This window comes from Cryptosporidium bovis (genome assembly GCF_009768925.1).
Source record: "Cryptosporidium bovis isolate 45015 chromosome Unknown contig_8, whole genome shotgun sequence".
In the NCBI taxonomy this organism is placed as follows: domain Eukaryota; phylum Apicomplexa; class Conoidasida; order Eucoccidiorida; family Cryptosporidiidae; genus Cryptosporidium; species Cryptosporidium bovis.
The window spans coordinates 1-11,586 of NW_027124998.1; the positions used below are offsets into that span (position 1 = coordinate 1).

The 11,586-nt window shown below is 29.9% G+C and overlaps 7 protein-coding genes across 7 annotated transcripts; 2 read left to right on the plus strand and 5 right to left on the minus strand.

The window, feature by feature from the left end:
- Positions 1–229: 229 nt before the first annotated feature.
- FG379_003328 (uncharacterized protein) lies at positions 230–979 on the minus strand (the record flags this gene model as incomplete). Its single annotated transcript, XM_067328957.1, has 1 exon — positions 230–979. One exon carries the CDS (start codon positions 977–979, stop codon positions 230–232), a length of 750 nt encoding a protein of 249 aa, XP_067185134.1.
- A 644-nt stretch (positions 980–1,623) lies between these two features.
- FG379_003439 (nucleosome assembly) lies at positions 1,624–2,679 on the minus strand (the record flags this gene model as incomplete). The annotated part of the gene is made up of 1 exon (XM_067329068.1): positions 1,624–2,679. The coding sequence occupies one exon, from the start codon at positions 2,677–2,679 to the stop codon at positions 1,624–1,626; it is 1,056 nt and encodes a 351-aa protein (XP_067185245.1).
- Positions 2,680–3,406: 727 nt separating this feature from the next.
- Positions 3,407–5,224, plus strand: FG379_003550 (uncharacterized protein; the record flags this gene model as incomplete). The annotated part of the gene is made up of 4 exons (XM_067329179.1): positions 3,407–3,485; positions 3,539–3,606; positions 3,654–3,932; positions 3,989–5,224. The coding sequence occupies 4 exons, from the start codon at positions 3,407–3,409 to the stop codon at positions 5,222–5,224; spliced, it is 1,662 nt and encodes a 553-aa protein (XP_067185356.1).
- Positions 5,225–5,513: 289 nt separating this feature from the next.
- FG379_003575 (thioredoxin peroxidase) lies at positions 5,514–6,104 on the minus strand (the record flags this gene model as incomplete). The annotated part of the gene is made up of 1 exon (XM_067329204.1): positions 5,514–6,104. The coding sequence occupies one exon, from the start codon at positions 6,102–6,104 to the stop codon at positions 5,514–5,516; it is 591 nt and encodes a 196-aa protein (XP_067185381.1).
- Positions 6,105–7,417: 1,313 nt separating this feature from the next.
- Positions 7,418–9,469, plus strand: FG379_003586 (extracellular protein; the record flags this gene model as incomplete). The annotated part of the gene is made up of 1 exon (XM_067329215.1): positions 7,418–9,469. The coding sequence occupies one exon, from the start codon at positions 7,418–7,420 to the stop codon at positions 9,467–9,469; it is 2,052 nt and encodes a 683-aa protein (XP_067185392.1).
- Positions 9,470–9,680: 211 nt separating this feature from the next.
- On the minus strand, positions 9,681–10,152 carry FG379_003597 (uncharacterized protein; the record flags this gene model as incomplete). The annotated part of the gene is made up of 3 exons (XM_067329226.1): positions 9,681–9,792; positions 9,852–9,953; positions 10,034–10,152. 3 exons carry the CDS (start codon positions 10,150–10,152, stop codon positions 9,681–9,683), a joined length of 333 nt encoding a protein of 110 aa, XP_067185403.1.
- A 668-nt stretch (positions 10,153–10,820) lies between these two features.
- FG379_003608 (ASF1 anti-silencing function 1 like) lies at positions 10,821–11,513 on the minus strand (the record flags this gene model as incomplete). The annotated part of the gene is made up of 1 exon (XM_067329237.1): positions 10,821–11,513. The coding sequence occupies one exon, from the start codon at positions 11,511–11,513 to the stop codon at positions 10,821–10,823; it is 693 nt and encodes a 230-aa protein (XP_067185414.1).
- Positions 11,514–11,586: the final 73 nt, after the last annotated feature.

Below are 11,586 nucleotides of genomic sequence, written 5' to 3' on the forward strand. Positions count from 1 at the left end.
TTTTTTTAATTAAAATTAACCTTTAAAAACCCCCCCCCCCCCCCCCCCCCCAATTGCGCCACTTGTTAGCGCCATGTGCACAAGCATAAACCATACTAAAGTATACTAATTAAAAATAAATGATAAAACAATTGTATTATCGATATGGCTATTTTCTCTATAAACACTGCTTATTGGTTTCGTTAACTACAAAAAAACTAGATTATAATCCACCAGTTTTCAGGCGCGTTTACAACAAAAGCTTCAAAGATTTCTTACTTATTTTGCTTTCATTATGTTCAATAACCGAATGTGACGACGGTTTTTTTGATTCTTGCGGCGTATTTGAAGAACCTATTGAATGTTTATCGTTTTGTTCATTCAAATTGTCATCGGTCTTGTCTTTATATTGCTTTGTTGAGTTCTTTTCCATTCTTCTCGCTTTTTCTACTTGTTGTAAGTAGTAGTTATTCTCTTTTTGAACGAGGGACAGTCTCGCCTGTAATCTGGTCTTCCTGACTGACTTTAAATATCTGTTGTGTTCTGTTAGGTTATGCCATTTAAAGTTAGAAAGATACTTAATGCACCACATATCATCTCTCCAAATATTATGCCTTTTTTTCCCACCTATATTTGTATTATTTAGTGAAGATGCAACTGACTTTGCTACTTTTTTGTTCTTAAACTCAACCCAACCATCAATATACCTTATATAATTCCCTCTTCTCATTTTCACTCTTTGTTCATGCTTTGACTTATCCTCAGGCCTCAAAAAAATTCTGTCTACCTCACCAAACTTACTCATTATTTCTCTAATGTGATGAGGACCCATTTTAGGTGGTATTCTTGAAATATAAATTATTCCCCTGTTTCTTTCATCATCTATGACATTTTTAAATGCTGCCATAATGCTTACATCATCTTTATTTTCGTCGTCTGTATTATTAATGTCAATACCTATTTTTTTATCATCATTTACTATTTGACTTTCTTCCTCCATATTTCAATCTTGTGAATTTGCACTTATAATCTAGCTTTCTTAAACATGGGTTGTTAACTAATACCTGAAATTATACAGGATAAAAAACCATATATACTCACATAAAAATATTTAACTCAAATAATATGAAGTGGCGATGACACTATAGTACGAATTATTATTTTTTCCTCAAAATCAGACTTCGAGTACATATTTAATTTGACCTGTATCCCTGCATCTTTTGGCGCCAGCAACTGAAGTTGGCCAGAAAAGTTACCTCTTATGAGCGCATACGTGATAAATAACATTTATCTATTATTTGCTAGGAACAAATAAGTTACTACATTGAAATAGCAGTCATTTGAAGAAATACTTTAATATTTGTTATCTAAACCGACCAATTATTTCGTCAATTGGGGAAAATAAAAGTTGGTCATAGTTTCCGTAATTTCAAAGTTATAAGTAAATAGAACACCAAATAGCTTTTTTGTGAACAGGTAGCAAGTATTATAGGAAAAATACAATTAAAACAAAAAACTTATTCGAATACAATAATTCAATCAGTATAATATGGTGTGAGTTATATTTGATTCTCACATAGCAACCATTCTCGCCAACTGTTGTTATTCACTCTTCTGAGTTCAACTTAACACTTTCGATTCTCTTTATCTTTTGTACGTTTTACCATTTTTGCTGTTCTTAAAGGTGTTTCTATTTGGATTCAAGGTTCTGATATTTCTTGCACGGTTACCTTCATCGACCTTACTTTGAAACCCGTCATCATCGTCATCATCTTCATCTTCATCGTCATCATCGTCATCGTCATCGTCATCGTCACTATCTGAGTCAGTTATGCTGTTGTCGTCGCTATCCTCTCCAACATTCAGAATATCACCCTCGTCATCTTCTTCAACTTCATCTTCCTCATCAATAGCCTCGCCAGTAAACCAATAAACTGAATATGGAATAAGTTTATCTCTGATGAAAATACCCATCTCATAATCAGTCTCAACTGTAGATTCCAATTCCATTATATCAAATCTGTCCATTTGAGCGAGTTCCTCATCTGATGGAACATTTAATGACTTGAAAAAATTAAAAAAACTTTCACGTGGGACAGTTTCAGTAACTATTCTCACTTCTTTTGATTGCTTATGTCTTTGCCTTCTAACAACAACTTCTTGCGTTGGGTCTTTTCCCTTCTTCCATTCTATTTCTGTGGCTACTGTGTTACTTAAAAGAGGCTCATCATCTTCCAAAAATATCATTACATACTCTTTACGAATATTTGTTCCCTCAAAAAATGGGTTTGGTGAGAAATTAAAATTTAAAACAAATCCAGATTGTTGTTCTGATGTCCACTCCGTAGTTATACTTTTTAAATAGGATAAAATTGGAACATCGTATTCTTCTATTGCTGATCCTAACATTCTGCTGTTTTTCATCGCCTTTACCCAAAATTGTGGTAGTCCAGGTGTTCCAGTTTCATCCATATTACCTAATTCAAGGATTTGATCCCTCCTATCGTAAATCTGATTGTATTGTTTTTCATATTTAAATCTTAATTTCCTCATTTCAGATAAATATTCTTTTTCTACTAAGGTAAATTCACTTTGTAATTCTCTCAATTTTTTAAGTGAAACCCTACTTTCCTCAGATAAATGTTTCTCCAATTCATCCATTGCCTCTCCAGAACTATTATTTATTTTATCTATATCCATTTTTGATAAAACATACCAGAACAACTAAAGCGACAGCTATTAGTTTGCAAATCTTTATTTTGTCGATACCAAATTAATTATATTTTCCTTTTTGCTGATTCTGACAAATGAGTTTGGCGGCAAAGTTCAGTTATTGTAAAAATCAAAACTTAATGACTGAAAAAAAGATCAAGCTGATTCAGAATCTTAGGCGTCGCTCTCACAGATCAGTATCATCTTGATTGATAAGTAAATTATTATTTTTAGATGTGGGTTTAAGCTCTTGATAGTAATGTGTTTGCACACTTTCTCTGCACTTACTAAAAAAAGCAAGTATTACTACTAACTGAATTGGTGATTTGAGGATAATTTCACATTTGGTAATACATTAAAGCAATAAAATATGTATTTGCATGCAAATAACGGTATATGATAAATGTGCATGGAATTTCCACATGTAATTGCAAATTTATGGTTTTTGTATAGTCAAAAATAGATAGAATTTTACAATAATAATACAACTAAATAGATTGCTATAAGTATACCATAGTTAAAACATAATAAGAAATAAGCAGTTTTTATATTCATCCACAAATTTTTTTCCTCTCTCTACATATATATATATATACAAATAAAGAAAATGCTTGTTTTTTTATTTGTACTTTTTAAAGATATTTAAATGAATTTTTAAAAAATACTAACAAATTAAGAACTAATCGTAATATTGACTGATAGCGAATAAATCAAAATGGAAGATAATGTAGTTAACAGTGATGTGAAGCAACTACTAGGTGATGAGCAAAACTCAATAAATTATTTAAGAAGAGGTAACTTAATAAATTATTATTACACACTGAAACCCAATTAACGTTAAAAAAAGCAAATAGAATATTTGAGGAAATAAGTAGGGAAATAATTATAGAAAAAGATGAGAATTTAAAATTATTTGTAAGTTTTAATAGTCAATAATTTTTATAATAATTAATAATATAAAGAACGAACAAGAAGGACTAATACAATCAATAAATGAAGTTAAAAGTATGCAAATTCAAATATCAAATTACTTGAATTATCATGGCAAAAAACAAGAAGAAGCAATTATGGAAATGGAAAGCAATTTTAATGCGTCAATGAGTGAGAAAAAAGAGGCGAAAGAGAAAAAAAAGGATGAATTAAATAGTTTAATCAAAAGAAATAATGATATTGAAGATGAAATAAGCAAACAAAAAATAATACTTAATGATTTGTTAAATGAAAATTTAATTATGAATCAAGTAAGTTTAAACAAAATAGGAAAAAAGCTCAATGTTATGATATTGCGATAATAAAGTCTATTACAGGTTTGGAAAAGAAGAAAAAAGAGTGGAAGCTGAAATTAGATGAACAAAAAGAAAGGCACAAACAATTGTCTGATTTGAGTGACTATTTATCCGAAAGATTTAAAATTTTAAATATTGAATACAATCAGTTAATACAAGAAAAAAAGGAGCTAATTACCTCTAAAGAAAATGTAGAAACATTGATTGATAAATTAAAGAAAGAGCAGGAGGAAAAAAAAAGCGAACTTTGTAAAATAAATGATGAAATAAAGAGTGAATTGGACTCAAAAAGAGAGGAATATGACCAAGTTAATGACGAAATCAACAAGATTAAAGGAGAAAAGGATGAGAATGAGAAAAATCTACAGCAATTAAAAGAGCAAATAAATATTTCAGAAAATGAGATAAACAGAATAGCTAAAGATATAACTTCAAATAAAGAACTAGTATTAAAATTGAGTGAGGAGTTGGACAAAAAAAAGGCTGAGACGAATAAATACATGAGGGAATTGTTGGAGTATAGAAATAGCAAACTAAAAATAAACGATTTAAATAATGAGATCAATGAAATAAAATGTAAATTGGAGAAAATAGATATAAAAAATGAGTCAGATAAAAAATTTGATAAATTAGTTGAGCTTGAGCACATAAATAAATTAAACACTCAGTTAAAGGATGAATTAATTGCAATGAGCAACAATTTGGAGGAAGATGAACGAAACATTATTAATTACGCAAAAGATAAAATGAGGATTAATGATAATGGTAGCGTAAATACCAATGATATTGATCAATTAATAATGTATTTACAAAATTCGATGAATTATGATGTCAATTACGGCATAAATGAAACAAATGCTCAAGCCGAATGCGAAAGAAATGAAGAATATATTGACAGTAATCAACTGGAAGAACATATAACAAAATTAAAACAAATTCTAGATGAAAATAACAGACAAAATATATCACTTAAAATGAAAAAAGGAAAATTGAAGAGAAATAAAACTACAGATACTAAAGTGATGGAGACATTGTTAATACGGTCATTGAAATTAATAGAAAAACTGGATGGTGAATTAGAGAATGATCAAAACAGTATTCAATTTGAAGAACAAAAAAATGAGTATAATGTTACCAAACAAACAAATAAAGAACTAGAAACTCCAGACAGTGGTAAAATATCTGATACTGGAAGGAGAGTGGTCATATCAAATAGAAGATTATTAACACCTAGAAAAGTAAGTTAAACGATTAAAATAACTCAATCAATACAAATTCACACCATTTTCTTTATTTAACGATAACTCATTTTAAATCATTAATATCAGGGATTATTTGCGTTAGTACCACATTCAAGTCGACATAAAGGATCGAAGTGCGGGGATGACGACACACTATTTGGATCAGATCTTTAAAATGAATATACATTAAACGCTTGTTCATTAAATTTAGATTTCACTTTCATTATTGTAAAAGTACACTAAATTAAAAAAATCATTTGGGGAAAAGTGAAATTGAAGAAAATTTTAATAAATTTCAGTTGTATGATTCATTTAAATATGAGGAAACACCTTCATGAGTAGCTGTCATTCCCTTTTGACCCTTTTTCCAGTTTGCAGGACAAACTTCACCGTATTTCTCGGTGAATTGTAAAGCATCGATAACACGTAATGTTTCTTCGACTGACCTTCCCAAGGGTAAGTCATGAACAGTCTGTGCTCTTACGATCCCTTCCTTATCAATGATGAAAAGACCCCTTAAAGCAACACCTGCGTCCAAAAGAACACCATAACTTTGACTAATTGAGTGGCTAGAGTCAGAAAGAAGTGGGAAATTAATGTTACCAATGCCACCTTGATCTAATGGTAGACGTCTCCAAGCAGCATGGGAGAATTGGGAGTCTACAGAAACGCCTAATAATTGTACATTAAGTTTCTCAAAATCTTTGCAGGCTTTGTTAAATGCCAATATTTCTGATGGGCATACAAATGTGAAATTCAATGGATAAAAGAATAAAACAACGTATTTTCCTCTATAGTCAGACAAAGACACTTTTTTAAATGAACCATCTGCCATAACTGCCTCTGCAGAAAAGTCTGGTGCCTGTTTTTGAACTAGCGAAGCCATCTTATAATGTAGGTAAACAAATTAAACAAAATTACTACAAACAATAGGAATCGAGTTTTTATTGATTGCAATGAGGGGAAAGTGTCGTGGTTATGATTCTGAGGGAAACATTGACTTAAACTGCTCGAAACAACTGTGGCGCCTTCCATTTAAAAATCACATTAAAAAGGATAACTAATGATAATAAATTTGCATGAAAAAAGATAAGTACATAAAATACATAATAAATATATACATTAGTGAATATAAATATGATTAATTCGATGAAGTTCATAAAGCATGTAGTGGGTAACTAAAAAATATGTGTTCTGGTTTTGTGAATAAAAAGATTAATGATTAACAAGATTCCAAAGACTTATTTTTGGTATAACAATAGTTTTTAAGTAATGTGGAAAGTGTTGAGCCAATTCTTAAAGTATGAAATCTAATATTATTATATTTGTCCCAGGAACTCGTCATTGAAAGACAAAATCTTAAATAACAAGAATATCTAGATGTATAATTAATTACAAAAAAGTAAAACTTTAACTTCAATAATATATAAAACTTACTTTGTATCTGTTACAATGATGGCATTATTCAGTTTACTTGAAACATATATGATATTATATTTTAAAGGAATAGAGCCAATGTTTCCCAAAATGCTTATTATCGATGAATTAATGAGAACTTCAAGTAAATCATGGTTAATTATGTCTTCCGGGATTCCATCTCTACACGATTTTTTGATTATTCGACCAATTTAGTGTGTTTGCAGGTAAAACATATTTAATTAAAAAAGTAAGTACATTAGATGTATATAACTTACATATGGAAAAGTACATATTCCCTAGTAATATTATTTGAAAATGATTGAGAATACATTCATTAATGTTGGGAATAATCAGTATCAATATAAAAACGAGTAACTTGTTACATCAGAGATTTGAATTTTCTACAATAATGAAAGACTAGAATTATACTATCAATTATTAGCGGTCAAATTTACGAAACCAGCTACCGTTAAGGTTAAAGAACAATTAAAATGAGGCGGCAGTACCTAAATATTTGTTCCCATGCAAAATAAAGAGCGAATAAAGAGCATGAAAATATAGAAATGATAAACAAATTAAATGAGTAAGATGGGGTTTTGTAACGATCAAATTTTGAAAGGAGAGTTATTAGTTAATTAAATAAAGAGGTGACAGAATAATTATTGTAGGTAAATAGATAAGTACTTAAATTGAAGATAACAAGGGTAAATAGTGGATGTTTGGTAATCCTAATTTAGTATTTTTTTGCTTTTCACTGAACAATAAAAGCAATATTAAAGAATGTTGTTTCATTTAGGTGCATTAACATGGTTGAGCTTATTTGCTCACTATGCAAAAATACAAATGGATTCGATAGATTTTTCAACTCAGGATCAAGATGAGTGTAGTTTTCAATGTAACTTAAATTTTTTTCCACACTGTGCAACAAATGGTATAACATACATAAATGAATGCTTTTTTATGAAATCGAGGTGTTTAGATCCAAAAATACAACTACAAAAAATGCCAGGAATACCGTGTGGATTAATAGGATCAATGGATGCAACAAAGTATACGGGATGTGAAAGAGGATGCCCACCTGTAGAATTTCCGTATTGTGGTACAAATGGTGAAACATATATAAATAACTGTGCTTTAGAAATAGCAACATGTGAAGATTCGAATGTACAACTGGCAAAACTACCAGGTATACCATGTGGTAGTGAATTAAAATTTGAATATTCAGATTTATATTGCGATGGTTTATGTTCAGAGCATTACATACCATACTGTGGTTCAGATGGAGTAACTTACATAAATTATTGTGAGTTCAGAAAAGCGAGATGCAGGGATGTGACATTAACAGTGGTTGGATTTCCGGGTTTACCATGTGATAGTCAAATATTTGACGAAAAAGTAGCATTAGAGAGGACAAAGAAACTAGAATGTTTGAAACACAACAAATGTTCAAGGATATTATTTCCAATATGTGGAACTGATGGCGTAACATATAGAAATCCGTGTGAGTTTAGAAGGGCACGCTGCAAAAATCCAACATTAAGAAGAGCAAATATATTAGTACCATGCGGTTCTAGTTTGTCGGATGATGTATCGAACATAATAGAAAATATGCCAAATGGTACATCCTCCAATGTAATTAAGAATTGTTGGTACAAATGTACAAAGGCATGGGAATATCCATTATGCGGCTCAGATGGTATAACATATAGTAGTTATTGTGAGATGAGGAATGCATTATGTTTGGATCCAGATTTAAGATTGGTAAAAATACCAGGTGTAAAGTGCTCAACAGCGTTTCAATTTACAAATCCTGTAGAGATAGACAAATGCAAAGATGAATGTCCATATGGAAAAACATTATCTTATATGTGTGGTAGCAACAATCAAACGTATTATAGTTTCTGCGAATTTAGTAATGCAATATGCAGGGATCCGGAATTATATTTGGCGAAACCCATGGGATTTCCATGCAGGGATGAAGATAGAAATGCAGAGTTAGAGGCATTAAATAAAGAATACCAGACAATGGATGAAATATATTTTGGTATTACTAATTTTCAGAATAATATGGTAAAGACACATATTGACGAATCAAGATCATATGAATCTAAAACATATATTGTAAATAACAATAGATTAAGCAATGTTAATAAAAATAATAATATACTAAATGAACATAATATACACGGTATAAATACTAATAATTATGATAGCAGGAGTGAAAATGAATCAAATAATGTAAACAACAAAAACAGGAATAATAACATAACAAACATATTAGGTTACGAGTTAAATATTTTGAATAATGGATTGCTGCATTCTGAATCAGATTCATGTGAATTTGATTGTAGTCATTCACCTAAGATGCCACATTGTGGCAGTAATATGTTAACATATCCATCTGGATGCGCATTTCATAGGGATCAGTGTAGAAATTCAAGGTTACAGTTAGTTGCGGAACCAGGAATACCTTGTTCTGAGATACAAGGATTTTCCATAACAAATGAAAAGTTTCAAGAATGTATTAGAGACTGTAGACATTCTCAAAAGATATATCATTGTTTAAACACTGGTGAAACGATATTCAGTTATTGTGAATTTTTATATTTACAATGTCTAATACCGGGATATAAAATAATAGGGCATGCAGGAATACCTTGTGATGATATACATGACTACAAATATCACAGACAAAATGAAGGTGATTCTAATACAAGCAGTAATAATTGGACAAGTGGGGATGAAAACGAAGAATTTCAGAGAAAATTAAACAAAATGCTTAGTGAGATACCTTCGTACGAATACACTGGTATTAAAAGGCTTAATTATTAAAATTAATAGCCATCTCCGTCAGACAGTAGTTTTATTGCTTGAATAAACTACAGTGAATAATTAAAAAATGTAATAATTAACTTAACAATAGTAAAGAAACATACCGTTCTTATTCTGGATTTTATAGTCGATATATCGTTATTTATTTTGTCTACTTTACTGTATTTCGGTTATTAAAGTATTAAATGTTATATTCATTCATATTTTTAGCTTACCTATGCTCGAATTCTTCCTTCAAATCCAATATATATGGAACTTCATTTAAATTTAATTCGATAAAGAATCCAAAGGATAATTCAACGCATATTTTATTTATATTTGGTCTGTTATATTTGTATTAATATTAGTTTGAAATATTAATCAATATTAATAAATAACTTACATAAGTGTATCAACATATAAATCACATCCCAAATTAGTACGTGTATTGAGTTCATTAATACCCAATTCACTAAAAAGTGAAATATTTCTGCGGAGTTTTTGACTAAATATCGAAATTTGGTTGAAGTATATATATATTTCACGTATAATTATGAATATTTGCCTCAGGAGTATCAAACTTACATCTCTTGAATTTTAATTAATGAGTCTTCTTTCTGTTTCATAAGTTCACTTAAATCTTTTTGAAGAACATTTTCAAGAAAGTCTTCATATTTGCTTATATCGTTGTTTACTTCAACCATGATAAGTGATTTAAATCCTTCTAGTAAGAGTAATTACTTGGAGAGGTAACTGAAGAACATTAAATACGGCAAAGTGAAGTTGTTATTTTATCTTTTGTTAGCTTTTCTTCTTGAAGGTGTTATTTATATTTAGATGTGGGATAATAATTGAATTAAATTAAAAATATTGAGTGAGTACATGTGATTAATGAGTTATTTAGGAGTTTATGTAGTGTATTATTACAAGATTTTCTTTAAAAAAGAATAGTTGTCTTTTGTCATATATTTTTTTTTCTGAATTTTCAAATAATCACACTTTTGCAAAACTAGCCAACCTTGAATACCAGCCCGCCAAGAAAAGTGAATGGTCAAATATGAATTAAGCTATGTAATCAATTGAAGAAGAATTAGGTTAGGATATACACTAGATTATCCAGTTGCATTTGAACGTTCTTTTACATTTTATCCAGTGTATCTTGGAATAATAGACGATATAAATGAAAGAGAGAATAGATATTACAATCTGTAGATAGCTTGGAACAAATAAATTAAATGAGCATTAGGAATTTGTATGGTCTTTTTCAAACGTTTCCTACCTACTATTACACTATTCTAGAATTTTACACTATTCAAGAAACACCTATATAAGTAATATATTTACTTTCGATCCAATTAATTAATTAATAAGTTTATTTGGCAATATGATTGTTGCTTATATTCTCATTGTCAGTTGAACTAATGCCGTTTTGTTCATTAGAATGATTGCATGTATTATCTGGGAACTTAGTGTTGTCATTAGAGCTAAAATTATTATAGTTATTATCACTGGAAGATTTCTGTGAGGTAGACAACACAGAGTCGGAATTCGCGTTTTTGTCAAAATCAATATCATCGTTATCAAGTGTGTCATCTTTTTTAACGTCCCATGAAATATTGAATCTTGTTAATCTTGGGGATTCACTAAGGATAATTCTCTGTAATTTGTCAATAATGGGAATGTCTGGAGGATTGTCTTCCAAGAGTGGATCGGAATAAACATTGTGCACATAATAACCTATTCTTATAAACTCTTCATTGCGATATGAGCCTAATATAAGAACAACGGCCATACCGTGGACATCTTCTGGTGGTATTTTTGTAAAGTCTGGTGCAGGTGCCTTAAATATAAATTTCAATGCTCCTCTAGTTATAGGTCCTAATGCAATGCAATCCAATTCTTGATCCATATCTTTTGTATCTGCGCAACTAATGTAGACTATTTTCCATTCTAAATCTTCTTCTAGATTTTGCAGACATTCGAATGAAATCTCAAACTCTATAGGGTCTGTAATGTGTGTTGGATTTTTGAAAACTTTCACAGAAGTTACATTAACTAGTGACATCTTTCTTCTCTGTTCGATCCTTTTATATTAAAAAATTATTGATTAAAAATAATTATTACCTTTACGTATAACA